Below are 18,230 nucleotides of genomic sequence, written 5' to 3' on the forward strand. Positions count from 1 at the left end.
GAGTTCTTCCTTTCTTTTTTCTTTTGAGAATGATATTTTATATTTATATGCTGCCTTACAGCCTTTTATTTCTTTGTTTCTTCATAACTGTCCTTCAAGGGCAGTGGCATGACAGACCCATTTTAGGAATAAGGAAACTGAGACCCACACCTTAGATCACAAAGCCACTCATTGGTGTGGCATTTGGATTAGACCCAGTCTGTGGCTCCTGGTTCACTGTGCTGCCCACTACCCCCAAAACTACAGGCAGGGAGACACACTCGTTCGGTGCAGTGGAGCCCTTTGTTATCCCTCCATGTCTTTCCCTCAAGAGCTGAGACCCACCTAAAAATATATAGAATCCAGGAAGGCTCCCAGTCTGTCCTGAGGACCGTGCAGGGCTGTCCTACCTTTGTTCCTAACTGCCCTCCAGCAGGCCTGGGACCTTGGGCCAGTCTTTGGCCCACCCTTTGGCTCTCTCTCATCTGAGGCAGGGATGGTCACCTCAGGGAGAAAGGACGATGGGTATTTCCATGACTTCCCATGATGTCATGAGGAATCCTAGCGTCACCATCGCTGCGACCTGCCACAGCAGGAGGGAGACAGGACCTCAGGCTCAAGTTGCTCATGGCTGATGGGCTCTGCATGGGGCTGCTCGCCTCAGTAGACAACTCCTGTGGTTCTCAAATCCCTTCCAACAGCCTCTCTCATTCTGCTCTTCCTGCCGTTCTTCCTGTGGGTGGCTTCAAGGAACCTCCTGTTTGCCTCTGCCTCAGAGAACCATTTCTGGGTACTTTTTAGGGACTTGAGAAAATATGGGGAAGGCTTGTAAATAAATCTAAGCTGCTTGGACTGAGCCAGAAAGGATGCCAAGTGGTATTTCTGGTCAGGATGGCCTGATTTCACCTCGACCGGTTTCTATAGGACTGAGTCTTAAAACTCTGAGAACTCAGACATCAATGTGAAGAGAGTCACAATATAGAGATGTAAAGGAACTGGAAGATGTGAGTGGTCTTCACCCTTAGCCTCTAACCCCAGGGGAGGCACCATCCTTGCCGACATACTTCCTTTGAGCATCGTTGTGGCTGAGTCGCAGGCCAGGGGATGGTCGCCGTTCCCTCTGTGTCTGTCAAGGGCCCACGAAACTCATATACTAGGGGAATCACTGGCATTCTCTCCTTCTCCCTCCACCTCAGCATCTGGAGTCTTTCTCTGGTTGGTGAAGGGTCCTCTCAGTGGTCCGTTGCCCCAAGCTCTCCTGTGCCTTGTAGTCTGAAGAGAGCCTCCAGTTGGACAGTTTCTGGGTGGGGAGTCAGGCAGCAAAGAGCCTCCCTGGGTCTGCCCTCCATACTAGGACTAGGGACAGACAAGGACATCCGTGGGACCATGAGCAGGACAAGGTGAGTGCCTGCAGGGCCCGCTCCCCATCAGCTGCTGGCGCGTCCATGATGTTGGAGGGTCTGTGATTCGGGGTCGAGTTCCTGCTGCTCTGTCTCAGTGAGGGTCTCACCAACCCTTGCTCCCGAATGGCTCCCATCGTGCCATCCAGGAGGTCCCAAGATGATTGACAAGCAGGACATTAAAGATACCTGCTGCCCAGAGCAACAGCTGCCTCACACCATCCACAGAATAATTAGATAAATGAGGTGAAGTGGGGTCTCCACCAGTGAGGACTTTGGTACAGAAGTGCTGCCTACTCGGCTGAGTGGGCTGCCCCCACTCTGACTGTGCTTTCTGGACCCCAGTCTCCCAGTTCTGTCACTGGGAGAAACAGTGACTGTTCCCTTTACAAGGAAAGCTGGCCATGCATGTCACCAACTACAGGGACCCTCTGCTTGACCTGAGCAGCAGGGAGGGGAAGGTCAAAGTGGATGTTGCCAAGAACCAACCAGTGTTGGCAGCAAAAGCAAGAGCTTCTGGCAGGAGGTCCGGGGGCTTCCTTGGCCACAAGTGGTATCTCCTAAGTACTTTAATTACAGAGGATTAGGCAGGAAGTGGAGTGCTGGACTAAAGGAATAATGACACAAAGGAGGTGAAGCAGAAAAACCCAATTTCCTTCCTTTAAGGGGAAAAAATATCCAGTCATTTAAATGAATTGCAAAGAAAAGAATGCAATGTGGCATTTCCCCTAGCCCAGAGGTCAAGGTTTTTGAGCTGTGTATCTCCTGAGCCAGGCCAGAGGCTGGGATCTTCAGCCTGCCTGCAGAGATTGAAACACAGACATGGAGCTTCATTATGATAGAGGAGCATTCCCCGTGGACAAATGACTCACTGATTCAGCCCTCCTCTCCTGCTTCTCCTTGTAGGCCCTTGCCTGCCTTAGCTCATATTTTACATTCAGCACATCTAGTTACCCAGAAATTGCATGTGAAATTGTGAAATAGAAAAGCAGTGGGCCATATGACTCCATCAGTTCTGCCTGGCTTTGCAGCATCCTTGAGTCACACCATGCAGAGGCTGGGCTGGGCTTTGCTTACCGAAAGCCCAGGGGCCCCAGCCACCTACCAGAGGTTGACATCTGAGTACGTACTCTCTGCACCCCTGCCATGTAACTGGGGCAAATCTGTAGAAATGTATGGAGCTGGAGTAAGATGGAGACATTCACAAGGAGCAAGGAAATTGCCAGAATGCAGTGCAGACAGAGGCGCTGGCTGTTGTCACTGATGCAGTGACGGTGGGACCTGATGGTGTTTTACTAACAGGAGCCTTGTAAGGCCCAGTGCTTAATACCTAGCTCCATGTGCAGTGGTTCCCCATGACTCCATGCTGGTGATTCATGGCCCCCAGAGGCCGTGGCAAGGAGTTCTAAGACTTTATCATTAATACTGTGAATAGAAAATGCCAGGATATCATGATAAAGAGGGAGGCAAATCCAGGGAGAAGGAAGAGGAGGGGAGCCAGCAGCCAAGTACCATCTGTGCTCAGAGCTTCACAGGTCAATTCGTGTCATCTCACTACAGTCCCATGAGATGGGCATTGCTGTTCCCATTACACAGATGAGAACACGAGGCTCCAAGACATTGGTCTATGTATGGGAGGGGTGGCAGTGGGCATAATGGGAGAAGTATGGTGGTCCTGGCCTTACCACCCACAGGTCCAGTGATCTGGGGCATGTTTGATCACATGTTTTCTTCAAAAGTGGGACACCCATGCTGGCCTATAGCTAGCGGTGCAGCCTTCACACACACTAGGAAGACCCTCAGGAAATAGCAGGTGTCATTATATGAAATAGGAGAACCAAGATTGGAACTCAGAGAGGTCGGTCTCCTCCCAGCCTTTGCTCCCTCCACAGTGACATAGGACCTCGGATCCACACTGAGCGCCACCCCCAAGCAATAAAGCATGCAAAGCACAGGGCATCTGCTGAATCCAGTGCCCAAGGAGTTCTTTACATTTCAGCTTTGCTTGCTGCAAATTTGCTCCCAGGCCTCAGCGGACAGGGCTGAGATAAACGGGAGGGCCATCTCACTGTGTTAAGCACAATATCAACTACTCTCTGAGCATTTCTGTATCTTTGAAACATTTTATTTAAAAATTTACAACCCCTCTCCCCAAAACTGCATGACTGAGATTTCCTCAGACTTGACAATTGATTAGATGAAAAGGGCAAGACACAGAGGCATTTAAAAATAACCCTAGTTGTAGCTGCAGAATTCGCCACATTATATTACAAAGATCATCTGTCTCTGTCTCTTTGCCCTGCTACACCATGTGTTACATGTCTTTGCATCCCCAGTGCCTAGCCCAAAGCCCGGCACATGGTAGGTGCTCAACACATTCGGACAGAACTAGCCACCCAGCAAGGAGCACGTAAGGGAGCAAATTCTGTCCATTTCCTCAGGACTTCACCTCCAGAGCAGTGTGTGTGTGTGATGTCACTTGACTTCCGCTCACTTTAGCACGCTGGGGCAGGTAGTCCATTTCCATAAGTACTGCTTGGCCATGGGGGTGGAGCTGGGCCAGTCAGGAGCACTGGAAGTGTCCCTCTGCACCTACTCAGGGAGCTGGGTTCAAGGGATGCCACCTCTGGTTTCCCACTAAGATGCGTGTTCATTCCCAGAAATGACAACATATATGCACTCAATGGGATCCTAAATAACATGTTTCAAACAAACCTTTTATCACCGTTGCCCCTTAGCACACATGTCAAATACTGGCCATTTAAAGCAGGCCATTTCCCAAGCTTTTAATGATGACACTAATAACTGAGGCTTTTTGTCTCCAAGAGCAGAGCCGAGGAGTAAATTATAGAGCTAACTTCTCTCTCTGGTTTATTGACGTGTGAGTGGTTCTCTTCAAGGGAACTACACCAGCCACCAAAGCTTGGTCAGCCAGAGTCCCTTTACATAATTGGGCCACCAGGGTACAGTTAATTTTCAATTTATATTAATAAGAAGATAAAGAACATGGTGTGCCCTTTCTGTAATGAAGTAGTGGACATATCAAAATACCTACTTGGTAAGTCGGTTTTCCCAGGACCCATCAAGGATTACACAACATTGCTGTGCATCTCATCGTAGGTTCCACACTGCCATGCACACTCCTTCCAGGGCACATAAGGGTGCTCTGTCATAAGGCACCATTGTCATTTCCTGCCTTTGTTTCTTAACAGGTCAAAGTCATGCTTCGCATTTGTTCCACATTGGCCCGTGATACTGCAGAATCCAGCTCTTTCTTAAAGGTGGACCCACGAAAGAAGCAAATCACTTTGTATGACCCCCTGACCTGTGGAGGTCAAAATGCCTTCCAAAAGAGGGGCAACCAAGTTCCTCCTAAGATGTTTGCCTTTGATGCTGTTTTTCCACAAGATGCTTCTCAGGTAAGTATAGCCTGCCCCCTGACTCTTAAGCTCAGGTGATGTCAGTTGGTTTCCAGAAGCTTTCATTATTCACTAGGACCTATGAGCTGGGAGGTATCTTCCAGAGCACTCTGGCGGATCAGTTCCTCCAGCTACCTGACACTTTTGGAAGCCAGTTTGAGCTCCATTGAATAGTTTGGTCCTTTTGAATTATTGGTGTCACATTTTGGGCAGGGGCATTGTGTCAGGATTGCAACAAAACATATCCTTGGAGAGAAGGCAGAGCAAGTCAGTCAGTAGCTGGTGCCCAGAAGCAGGAAGATAGCAAGCAAAATGGAAGTTCAGGAACAGCTGCATCAAGGTGTTGGCAACTGGTCCTACCTGGGCTTCTGGGTGTGCATATGTAAGGGAAAAACATTCCAAGGAGCTGGGTGAGAAATTGGCAGACTTCTAGGGCCTTCTAGAGGGCAAATCTGTAGTCCCAGTGAGGAACTGGTGTGCTGGGCAGGGACACTGAGGCTGACTTGCCGTCTTGGGTCCCAGGTCAGTGGAGTGGTGGGGAAGAAGAGAGGCAAAGGATAGCTATTGTGTTAGTTAGCTATTGCTGCATTACAAACCACCCTAAAATTCAGTGGCTTAACACACAAGAGCATTTATTACTGCTCATGAGTTTATAGGCCAACATTCTTCTGCTCCTAACTGGATGCATTTATGTATCAGGGATTAGCTCTGGGTCGGGCTCTGCTGATCTTGGCTGGACCAGCTTTAGGCTGGTCTGGATTGGCCTTGGCTGGGTCACCTGGTCTTTCTTCCACATTGTTTCTCATCAATCAGCAGACTACTTTAGGCTTGCTTTCATGACAATGGCATGATCCCTGGAATAATGTAAATTCCCAGGTTTCCAGGGTAATACTGATTTTTCCAAACACTTTTTTAAAGTGTTTTGGGGAGGTGGTTTCATCTTTCAGATGGTTTCATCCTCGGGAGAGACAGGGCACAGTTCCATCAGCTTGGTTCCATTCAGCTGGCATTCGTCAAGTCCTTGCTCTATGCCAGGCCCTATGCCAAGGGGTCCAGGGAGGAGCAGCATGCAGGCCTTGAGGACCAGGCTCAGGACTGACACAATATCACTTCTGCTACATTCCATTGCCCATCTTGATTGGAGGAACTGCAAAATCGGACTGAAGGGCCATGCACAGAGAGAGGGGTGGAGAATTGTGGCCATCTTTATTAATCTGCTATAGGTATAATTTGGTGATTCCTTGGTGCCGCAGGGTGCCAAGATTCCTGGACTGAAGCTCCTAGAGTCGGTTCCAGTAAGAGCAGGTGTCCCGTAGGTGACCCAGTGTACCATCTGGTATAATCCATCTGCAGTGAACTGGTGTGACTGAATCTTCTAGGGGACATCTATAACCCCCATAATAGGTATATAGTGGCCCACTTTGCCTGCATTTTGGCATCAGACACCTGCACCTTCCTGATAAATTTGCAGCATTTCCCAAGATTCATACAAAACTGTGCAACAGGGTAACTAAAAGCCTGGAGTAGAACCTGAGGACAAGGGTGCTAATGGCTGCCACTGATGTTGCATCTGAGTGTAGTAGTGATGTTCACATAGCCTTCTGTATTACACTGCAGGCACACAGCATGTATTGTAGGTCCATTCATTAACCTGCTAAGTAGGCGGTGTCCCTGAAGAGTTTTACCATGAAAAGACAGTGCTCTATGAGTAAGTTCTATAGTTTCTCTCTTCATTACATTTTATTGTGTGTTGTACCACCCAATGGGTTCAGTAATCTAAACCCAACACTGAGTCTAATAAATGGCCTACACATAATTTAATTGACACAGTTAAAACTTTTCAAAAGCAAATCTTCCTAAGTTGTAAGAATTCCATAGCAAACCCTAGTTAAGTGTGGACTTAATAAGTTTTAGATTTATTTCAGAAAAAAGAACCATTTTTACTGCTGGTCTGTGCTTACATGTCACACTTGGTTCCAGAGTTTATGTGCTTGGTTTTACAGTTACATTTGCTTCAGAATGCTTTACTTTTGTTAAAATTTCCAATATTATAATAGATTGTATTTCTCTATAAATTTGCAGTTTCCAAGAGGATTCATACACATCAACCGATTTAATTTTTTCTAGACTTCCATGGTACAAGATAAGGAGGCATTGCTATGTGTACATACACACAAGGAAAGAGACTCAAAGGTTAAGTGTCTACTCATAGTCCCTTTCCTGAGCAGGATCTTTCCTGGATCCTTCCCCTCAATCTCTCTGTGTCCTTCTGGGTATGGTATCGTATCTTTGACCTACTGCCATTTTATCCACTGTTTATAAGCTGTGTGTCTTTCAGCAAATTGCTCCACCTCTCTGGACCTCAGTGTCCTCATCTGTGAAAAGAAGACAGAACCAAAATGCACCTCATTAGGCTATTGTGATTCACAGAGTTGATACAGGTAACAGAAGACACCAGTTTAGGACAGAGCCAGAAGGTGGCATGCACTCGATAAACGTGAGCCAGTTCACAATTATGTCATCACTGTGGACAGTGAAATCCTGCTCCTGGGCATGGCCAGCTCAGCCCTGCAGGGTGAGCACCCTTTGAGCCTCCTGGCAGGAAGGTGTGGAGAGCAGGCCTCTGCCTCAGGTCCTTGCTGTTGACCTGTGAAGCGAAGCTACCACAGGTGCCGTGTTGTATTTTGCCTCCTCTCAGCCACGAAGGATGGCAGCTTCCTGAAGCTCAGTGGTGATTAGGACAGCCCTTGTTCCCCAGTGGGTCCTCCTGAGCTGGCCTGAGTACTCTGAAGTGGGCTCAGTAGTCATCAGCTGCCCACCAGACCTCGGGGCAGACCTCTGCTGGGTCTGGCTTTGGGGAGGTGTCCTAGAACATTTGGGCTGCCCTAACAAAACAGTGCACACTTGGAGGCTATGAACAACAGAAATTAATTTTTCTGGACACTGTCGAGTCCAAGATCAAGGCACTGGCAGATTTGGGTCCAGCGAGGGCCCCTTCCTGATTCATAGCTATCTTGTCACCGTGTCTTCACACGGCGGAAGGCAGGGTGCTCTCTGGGTGCTGATCCCATTCATGAGGGCTCCTCATCCCTCCTGAAGGCTCCACCTCTAAAATCTATCACACTGTGTGTTACAAATCTAAATATGAATTTGGGGGGAACACAGTCAGTCCACAGCAGGAGAGGTGGTGGGAGAACTCAGACCTGTAGCTAAGCAGAGGCTCCTCACAGGGTGGCTGCCGGGGCAGGCTGCCTGCCTCTCCAGGCCCACCGGGAAAGTCAGGCAGGGCCTCCAGGGGCCATTGTCAGCTCCTCACAAATACCAGACAGACAGGCCACTGGCCACTCTCTTCTCAGCGGACCCTCGGCAGGAGTTCTGCAGGGGGAGGCCTGCCCACCCTGAGCCCTATGAGGCTGCTCCTGCATCACCTCTGTCTTTGGGCCTTCGCACAGATGACTTGAGATGGCAGTTTGGTCCACTCTCAACCAGCTTTCTCCGTGCACACCTTGAATCTCATACAGTTTATTTCATGGCTGGCTCGTAGCGGGCTCTCAGCCTCCTAATCCCCAACTCACTTTCTGTCCAAAGAGGGCAGAGTTGACTCAGCTGTAACTTCCCTCACTTTGCAGGGGTGTCTCTGGCAAATTCCATCCTGATTCTAGTGCCTCAGTCTCAGGGTTTAGCGCCTCTCACTGCTCAGGTCCTGAGTGTGTGACAGATCCTGCGGTCTCCACGGGGGCTTTGAGCTGCCACCCCTCTGCCCAGGAGGCACCCCCAGCAGTGTGGCTGAGGCGTCCGTTGGAACCATTGACAATGGCAGGGAATGTGGTTTTTCAATTTCAGTTTGGGAGAGAAAACTGATTTCTGAATTCTATGGATCCTCATGCTCTGCTACCTGCAACTAAGTGACTACATTCACAGCTGAGGCCCTGGTTCCCAGATTCGCACTGGGAGGCAGACTGCTCGCTGGCCCGGCCTCTGAGTGCTCCCAGAGCTGGATGCAGCCTTGAGACACAGCAAATAAGTCTGTCCTCCTGCTGCTGTGAAAGCCTCTGCTGCTCACCCAAGATGCTTCCCATATCTCCAAGTCAGACCACAGTTACCGAGTCCTTACTGTTGGCTGTATCACTGGGTGTTAACGGGGAAATATAATGGTCACCAGTGCCTGACCCCTGTCTGAGGATCTCCTGACTGAGGTGGAGGTGAGATACAGCAGACCAGCAAATGGTGACTGACGTGGTCTGCAGAGGAAGAAAGAAAAGGCTGGTTCTGAAAAGAGGAGGGTGGGGAAGAGGAAGGATATTGGGAGAGAAAGTGGACATACATTGCAGACCTCCTGCTTATTCAGAACTGTGCTGTGTCTCAAGATCACTTTCCTGAAATTGCTTATCAGCTTTTTCCCTTTGGTGAGCCTGGCCCATTTCATAAGCTGCGTGTGTATGTGTGTGTGCATGTGTACAGATGCATGCATGTGTACATGTGCGTGCATGTGTGTGTGTGTGTGTTTGTGTGTGAAGGATCTAGTTAGCAGAGGGCAAATCCAGGTTTAAATGCCTGGATCAGGGAGACATGAGGCCTGTGAAGCACCATGTTCCCCTCTGCTGCTCCTGTATGGTCAGCACATGCCACAAATGAGCAGAGGTGACGCTCAGCATCGCTCAGCCCCAGAGAGGTGCACTGGTGGGGAACGCCAGGACTCTGGGACCCCGAGCCCCAGGAAATGGGCTCCAGGGCACAGGGTCCACTCACCACAGTGTCTCCTTGTGTCTGCAGGCTGAAGTGTGTGCAGGAACAGTGGCGGAGGTGATCCAGTCTGTGGTCAACGGGGCAGACGGCTGCGTGTTCTGTTTCGGCCATGCCAAGCTGGGTCAGTGAGAGCTTTTCTTTTTGTGCAGCTCACTTGATTCCAAGGCACCCTATTTGTTTCTCTCTGTTGGTCCCAGAGTCCTTGGATGTTCTTAGGTGCTGAACTGAGTGGCAGGAATACCTGTTTCTGCTTTTGAAATGTAGATGTTCGTCCTAGTGGACAGACATCCAGGAAAGCCTTGAGTCCATGATATGGAAAAGGACTTGTGGGGTTGTGCCCCCACTGGTCCAGGTCAGAAAGCCAGCAGGCAGCCGTACGTTTGCTGAGCAGCGTCAAGGACTGTTGGGAAGCAGAGGAGCCCCTGCGCACCCCCCCACAGAGGATTCAGAGTGGATTCAGGACAGCGTGCTTGCCTCCCAGCCTCCTGCTATCAGGCACACACCTGTGCTGAAGCAGGGATGGGGAGGAGGCAGTGAAACAGCCCCACGGCTGTTTTGATGCTGAGGCCCTTAAGGCTCCGAAAGTGACCCTTGGTGGGGATTCCAGCAGAGGCCAGTTCGAGGCCAGGATAGAAAGCCCATTTCATCTCACTGCTGCTGCCCTTGTGATCTGATCAAAGTATGATCCAGATTTTAAAGGAATTCACTCATGCTGCAAAAATACGCACAGCATTTAACTTGAGAAAGGATATAAAGTGTAAGTTGGTGGATTTAATCTGTGGGGTGGTGATAAAAGGAACCATAATAGTGATGAAAGCTCTGCCTTCCCCACATGTAAAACCCTGCAGCGACTGGCTAGTGTGTGAAGTCCAGGGTCCTCCTCCGGTAAATTGCGATTGAATCTCATCACAGCCAGGCTCTCATGTTTTGGAACAGCTCTTTAATCAGCAGTGCTAGGAAATGCTTTTGTTGGTGTCAAAGGCTTTCAAGTGCTTTTTTTCTTTCCAATATTTCTCTCGCCTTTTCCTTTTCTTCCTTCCTGTCCCCCACTCCCCATGCCCTTCTTCTACATTCTTGGCATCTATGCTTGAGAATCTACCGAATGACACCCGGACTCTTCTTTCTGCCCGTGCCCCCAGGGAAGTCCTACACCATGATCGGCAAGGATGACTCCATGCAAAGCCTCGGCATCATCCCCTGTACCATCTCTTGGCTCTTCAAGCTGATAAATGAGCGCAAGGAGAAGACAGGGGCACGTTTCTCAGTGCGGATCTCAGCTGTGGAGGTGTGGGGCAAAGAGGAGAACCTTCGGGACCTGCTGTCTGAGGTGGCCACAGGCAGCCTGCAGGATGGCCAGTCCCCTGGCGTGTACCTGTGCGAGGACCCCATCTGTGGCACGCAGGTGATTGCTTCTGGAGCGAGGTGGCTCCGTGGTGGTGCACCCCTGCCTCAAAGGCTAGGGCAGGTCACGCCTGACCCACTCGGCACCCACACTGCGGCGGCTGTGTTTACTGTAAAGCAGCCTGGAGCCTCGCGGCCTGCAGCTGCAGGCCCATCTGCTTGCTCAGCCCAAATATTTGTACCTTGAATCAAATTGACAATAAGCAGGAGCCACAGTTGTTGTAGCTAGTTAGGGGAAATGGAATTCACTTTCTTTATGCCCCTTTCAAAAAAAATACAATCTTTCTTTTGTTTAACAACAACCAAAATATTTACTGCTCTGCACAAATAGCTTCAGCCATTACTGGGGCTGTTTATGGCTCTATAAACTGTTTCTGGCACTAGCTTACAGCCGGAATAGTAGTGCTATAGGAAAAACAAAGAACCACTTTTTAATTAGAACAATGATATAATTGCTAGAACTATGGAAGTCAGGAGAAGTTCCAGTTCACCTTTCCAGGATGGTATGCCTGTTGGGAGCATCTCTGCCTTGCTGTTTGATGACAGGTGTGGGGCTGGCTGATGGAGCGGCTCCCAGTTTATAGGGAGAAGAGTCAGTTCCCCCGGTCCTGGCAGTAGGCATCATTCCCTACTTTCATCATCACCTTCCTTAGGTAAGTGTTGCTTCTGATGAATGGCTGCCTCATCCCAAACAGGGTTGTTTTCACAGGTGAAGAGCCCCTTATCATCCCACTTACTCACCCCTGCCCATGTTCTTGCCCTGCTGTAAGCAGAGCCTTCTGTTTCTGTTATAAATCCTCCATTCTCAAACTCTTGATTTGTGAGGTCCTACATGACCTGTCCCCCACCTTTCTACCATCATCTCTTACCACTCCCCTCCTTGCCACTCCTTTTAAATTACATTTAGGTCCCTGAAGAAAGCAATGCCTCTCAAAATTCAGTGTTCATTTATTTGAATCACTGGGGATCTTGTTAAAATTCAGGTTCTGGTTCTGAAGGTCTGGGACAGGACCCCTGACTATGAATTTCTAAGAGTTTCACAATGATTGACCACACTTTCAGTAGTAAGGCTCTAAGGCACCAGCCATGTTCCCTCATACCTCTGGCCTTTGCACATTCTGTTCCCTGTGCACGGAACACTCCTCCTCCCTGCTCACTCTTCCTCTAGCTAACTCCTTATCCTTTAGGGATCAGCCAGATGTCACTTTGTCCAAGAAGACCTCTTAGATGTTTCTTCTGATTATCAATTATGATTGCCTGGTTATTCTCTGAAACTCCCAAAGGGTGGGTACCTATATGACTAAAACTGGCTGTTTATAGTTTTAACAGATGCATCAGATACCATTTGGTATCTAGCAATGTAATTTCTAGAACTATGGAAGCCAAGAGGTGCCCCAGTTGACTCTCTCAGATCTAATTAGATGCGGAATCTAATGAGAAAGCCAACTAATTGGTCATGCAAACCTTTCCAGGGGTTCTCAAACTTTAGTCTTCTTCAAAGGCACCTGGAGGATTTGTTAAAACACAGATTGCTCTAGAATCTCTGATTCAGTGAGCCCAGGACAGAATGAGCATTTCTAGTAAGTTCCCTGTGATGCTGTCATTGCTGGTGCAGGGACATTTTGAGAATCACTGTTCTTATGCACAGACACACTCAGGCAGTATCTGCCGGCACCATGTGGATGAGTGACCCCCTCCCACTCCCACCTCAGCTTTATCTGGATGTTCAGACGTGCTGGAACTTGCATTCACTTTCATAAACTCTGCTGGTGAAGTTCCGTCAGGGTAACGGAGGGCCACGGAGGAGAGGAAGAGACCAGATTCCTCTTTATTTTAACCCCTCTTGTTGAAAAACAAATCTTTAAAAATTGTTTGGTTTATTTTCTAGCCATATTGAGTGCCAAATAACAAGCACAACAGAATCCCTGTTGTTTGCAGAGTTGGGGGTTTGGGTTCTCACAGGTCAGGGCAACAGGTGCAGCTGGAGGCAGAACAGAGCATTGTCAGGATCTGCACTAACAGCGTGGCACACACTGCAGAACATTTCTTTGCATAAATCAGAAATACGAGTTTCCTTTTCTTCCCAAAAAGGAGAGTAGGTCAAATTCTGATACATTCTGATTAAGGTTACTATAATTGCCAGGGGGGGGGTCATAGGATTCAGACCCATTACCCGCAATGCTTCCTTTCACAGTTGAATATGCCCTGAGTATGAACTTAGGGACTAAAGAGAAAAGCAGATATCCTTTAAGTGATACAGATGAGTATCTCAGCTGTTTCCATGTGTCTTTTACTCTTCTAATTTATAACTGTGTTCATCAGTGTGGCCTCAAATTAAATAGCCGGAAAAGTTGGGAGTTGGGCTAAAGCTGACCAGGATTTTTTACTCCTTTGGGACACCAATGCTATCTGGACTAACATCCCACTAGGTAGCCTACCCATCTCCAAACATCCTACTCTTTGACAGCAAGATGCAGTCACAGCCGCTGTTTTCTTAGACAAGGGGACAGTGCAGGGTGTTGGCTTGCTGTCCTCTGCAGAGATCAGGATTGGCCCCCTGCTCCCCAGTCACTCAGGTGCAACCACTTGCTCTGTGCACCTGCTAGCTACAGATACCACTTAGATTGCAAAACGGGTGTTTCATGCAGTAAGAGTGCTCTAAGATTAACTTTCAGAAGTGAACTAATTAAGTTGAGAATTGCATGTGCATACAGGACCTTGTTTCAGAAGGACTTCCCAGAGGCTTGTAGTTTTGTGCAGGGAATAGACAGCCATCGTGAGGGGCAGGCAGGCCCTCCTCAATCTGCAGCATCAGCTTTTAGCTTGTGTCTTCCAGCTGCAGAACCAGAGCGAGTTGCGGGCACCCACCGCGGAGAAGGCCGCCTTCTTCCTGGACGCCGCCATCGCCTCCCGCCGGGGCCACCAGCAGGACTGCGACGAGGACGACCACCGCAACTCCCACATGCTCTTCACCCTGCACATCTACCAGTACCGGATGGAGAAGAGCGGCAAGGGCGGAAGTAAGTCGGCCACTCTCCCCCGAGCCCGCGAGACACCCCTTACGCAGGGCGTCCTCCGCCCTTTCCCCGTGTGGTGCAGCTCCACCAGTGTGCAGCTTGTGGAATTCCAGGTCACTGTCAAGTCTGGGCAGCAGTTTTGAACTATCCAAGGGAAAAAGGTTTGCTTTGGGAAAGATAATTCACAAACACAATCTCCTTGGGAAGATGCGAGAGCACGCCTGCAAAACAACACACCTGCTCAGGAATATTTTTTGTTCACAAACCTCAAAGGTGCTCGTCGTGAAAGACCGACACTTGCCCACCAGAGTGCCTTGGTAGTATGCCCCTGATCTTGAGCTCGAGTCCACCATATGGACCTGAAGGGAACAGAGTCCTGATTTGTAAATAGTTGATAAATCCCCCTTTGAATAACAAACCAGACCCTGGCTGCCTGGCTCGCTCAGGTAGTGCCCATCAGGACATGTCCCTGTAAATGCCCAGGCCCCTCTTGGGGCGTCTGTCTCCCCCAAACGGAAGCTCTCTTGGTCCCTATCCCAATGGCTCTGTGGGCCCAGTCTTCTGCCAGCTTCCTGCTCCTTAATTGTTGTTTTAAATAGGCTTAAATGATGTATAATTTACATTTAGTAAAACGCACCCTCTTTTTGTAAATCTCTGCAGTCCTGTAACCAGCACTATCAGGATGGAGAACAAAGTTGTTACCACCTCAAGTTCCCTCTTGCTCTTTCTACTCAGTCCCTCCCCAACGCTAGTCCCTGACAACCCCTGATCTAACCTTTCTCCTTACATAGTTTTGCTTTTATACAGAACATCATATAAATGGAACCCCATGCTGCATACGTGGCCTTTCGTGCCCGGCTTCCTTCATTTAGCACCATGCATTTGAGGTTCATCCGTGTTGTCACCTGTGTCTGTTGTTCACTTGGTTTTCTTGCCGCCTGCTCCTCTAGTTTTGACTGAGCCTCGAAGCCTGCCCCCCACACTACCTTTACCTGCAGGACTGCAATCTCACCATATAACCAACCATGGTTAATGCCCCTGGCTCTGACCAGCAGCCTCAGCGACCCACGCTGGCTGCTGCCCAGAAATCTTGAGACACAGGCGCTTGCTGGCTGCCCTGGCAGCACGGCAGGCCTGGCAGGCTGCCATCAGCAGACAATCTCTCTTGAAACCAGCCATTTTGATAAAGGTCTGACTTGGAGCGTGCAAATCCTTCAGGGGAGACTAATTCTCAATGAGGGGCTCACACCATGTACAGCACTTCTGTTTATAAAAACTTTCTTAAAGAAGGAAAAAAAGGGATTAGGATAGGGATGAGAACAACCAGACCTTTAAAATCCGTAAGAAAATTTTTATCCACATTTTTCCTAACAATCTGGAGGCTGGCTTTAAATCCTGCTCTCACTGGTTTTTCTGGGTTATGTCTTCAAGCATGAATTTGGGAGTCTGAAAGTATTTACTTTATTCTCTTAAGCTGTCAATAGTCATAATAGTAATAACCTAACCCTGCAGTAGATTCTCACACTTTCAGCAAAGGGGGACTCGAAAACAATCTGGTTCTTGAGCCAAATGCCTTCCAAATGGCACTGAGCAGAAGAACTCAGGAGGTAGGTTAACTTCCATCTCCTTCTAGGTGCCGACTCAAAGTGAAAACAGCTCTGTTCCAGTTTTCACTTTTTTTTCTCATCATTCTGTTCTCAATTTGGAATCTGAAAGCAGGGAGGAGTCTTGAAAACAAACAGTTAAATTACTTCAACTCTAAGAACTTAATATTCAGCTGCCAAAAACATAGGCTAGGACATTCCCTAAACCCAGCGATCCACCCCAACTCAGTACTTAATGAGTCCTGGGCACTTATTAAATATTTAACATCAAACTTATCTTCTTCCTATTTGTAAATTGTGAAAGCAAATTGCTTTTAAATAATAAATTCAGGGTAAAGGAAAAGGCAAATACCATTAATGGTGTCCAAAACCTCTTTTAGGCACTTCCTAATGTATGTGTAGATGCGAACAAAGAGGTGGAGCAGTACAGGCTGATGTGGGGGCGAGCCCCAAGGGAACTAGGAATGTCACCTGCGTGCCACAATGTGGGGCTTTTCGGCAGGGAAGGAAGTCCAGGCCAGACTTCTCCCAGCCTCCCAACCCAAGGCTTGCTTGACTTCAGTGAATTTACATCTGTTTAAAATATAATGAGGAGATTTGGAGTGTTGTTTAAAATGGAAATTTTTGTTTACATATATATAGCAAAAATCCCTGGGGACCTGGCAGTCAGAACTCAATTAAGGGCAAGTTTATTAATTAGTCACCCTGCAGGGAAGCAGAAAGCAGAGCAGGCTGCTGTTAACTGGCCATTAGAAGCTCAGATGATGGATTCAAGACATTTCTGCTGCAGGAACTAAACACACCATGTGTATATATGCACCTGAAGCTTGTACACATGTGTTTTATACACGCACACATAATGCTTGCATGTTTTAAACATGTCCAGGCCAGATAGCATAGAAAATTCTATGTTGATGTATTACTGTTTTGCACATAGCACTAGGGTAAACTTAAAAACTTTTCTGGTTTTCTCTGGTTTAAAATATTTTTTAGAGCATTAGTAGGGTTGATTTTTCTTCACCTGCCATGGACCCTTCTGCTGCTTTGCTGAGCAAACTCTCTGAAGGCTGAAAACCCCCTTGGGAATTCCAGCGATGGGATAGGGACACGAAGGCCCTTAGTGATCAGGAGCCGCTCCCCATACAGATGGGTCTGCTAGGAGAGCAGAGCAGGATGCAGCAGGATAGTGATACATCAGGGTGATCAATATGTTTGTGAGACAAGTTTCAGGTGTATACTGTTGATAGAGAGACTGTTTTTAATGGATCATTTTGATGAGGAATCTAAACTTGCAAGCAACTATTGCCCAGGGTCCAGAATGACCCTGGGTCTGATTTGGTCATTTGCTTTATTGCCTGTAGGTGAGACTGGGTGAGGTGGGGCTGGCTGCTGTGAGCCTGCATGAATGAATGAGTGTGTACACAGGTGCCTGCTTGTGCCTGCCCTCATCCGCTTACCAGTCTGATCAGACTGTTTCCTTCATCTCAGTTTTCTTTTCACAACAAATCACTCTTTCTTTATGTGTCTTGGAATGACTTGAATCCACTATTCCTAACAGCAAAGCCCTGTGCTTAGAGGGTGGCTGCATGCAGGCTTTGAGATATCTTCTAAGTGATTCACAACTTAAAAAATACTTGTGCAGCCACTTGGGTATAGACTTTTTCTAGATTCTTAAAATTTGTTCGACTCTGTAATTTCTCATTCGCACCTTTAATTCAGCATCTAAAAAAAACCCCTCATTTTTATCACATTTTTCCAAAGCATTGAGTTTCGTTTTTAAAGAAACATTAACTTTCTTTACACAATCATATTGTATTGGTTTATATAACATTTGATACTTAGATCTGTAATAACAAGTGGCATAATAAAGTTTAGGAGAGAGCTCAGCTGACCCTGGATAAATGTAGAGCTCATTTTTTTGGAGCAAAAGTGCATAGACAAACTAGAGGAGCCAGGCAGCCATATTTTTTTAGATTCCAAGGTGATTCTGATGTGCAGCAAAGTTTGGAAGCCACTGTGTTATGGGAAGGTGATTCAAAGAGCTTCTGAATGCTTTATAGCTACCTCTGGATTTTCATCTTAGATGCGGCATTAATTTTCTATGAGATCTTGGCAGTTTATTTAACAGCCGTGAACCTCATTTTCCTCATCTATCAAATGGAGCCAATTCTTGCATTACAGGATTTTTGTAGGAATGAAGTGACATTAGGAGAGTTTATTATTTCCTGGCACATACCAGGTGCTGAATACACAGGAGCTGGCAGAGTGGCTCAGGAGAGGGTCAAAATTAGAATATTGCTTCCTGTGGGGAGACCAGGGCATATGAGTAATTTGGTTTGGTCAAGCTCTAGACTTAAAATATAAATATTAGAATATAAATAAAGGGTACTCAAGGTAGACTGAGTTAGGTTGCTTTACCCTATTGCTGTAATCTCTGGAATGTGAGAGGTCACCTGCTATTTTTGATCTCACTCATTAACTATAGAACTGCTTTCTCTCCAGCCACTTGTAGTAATGCAAATTCTTGATAATAGCAAGTGGTCTGTGCTCATACCCTTGCAGATTAAGCACAATGTGGGAAATTCAGAATTCTGTGACTATTGAAACTCCAGTGGCTGTAGAGCGGAGTCAGTTTTTCCATTGCTTAAGTGTGACTCTTATTTT

At 47.7% G+C, this 18,230-nt stretch overlaps 1 protein-coding gene across 3 annotated transcripts in view; it reads left to right on the forward strand.

Annotated features, from left to right (window-relative positions):
- Positions 1 to 18,230, forward strand: part of KIF26B (kinesin family member 26B) — a 425,993-nt gene that overhangs the window by 362,053 nt on the left and 45,710 nt on the right. For all 3 annotated transcript variants that reach the window (XM_037013695.2, XM_037013694.2, XM_037013696.2), the window contains 4 exons: positions 4,592 to 4,798; positions 9,572 to 9,665; positions 10,684 to 10,946; positions 13,782 to 13,965. In XM_037013695.2, the coding sequence (XP_036869590.2) occupies positions 4,592 to 4,798; positions 9,572 to 9,665; positions 10,684 to 10,946; positions 13,782 to 13,965 (748 nt within the window). The remainder of the gene's footprint in view (positions 1 to 4,591; positions 4,799 to 9,571; positions 9,666 to 10,683; positions 10,947 to 13,781; positions 13,966 to 18,230) is intronic.

This window comes from Manis javanica, chromosome 11, assembly GCF_040802235.1.
Source record: "Manis javanica isolate MJ-LG chromosome 11, MJ_LKY, whole genome shotgun sequence".
Classification (NCBI taxonomy): domain Eukaryota; kingdom Metazoa; phylum Chordata; class Mammalia; order Pholidota; family Manidae; genus Manis; species Manis javanica.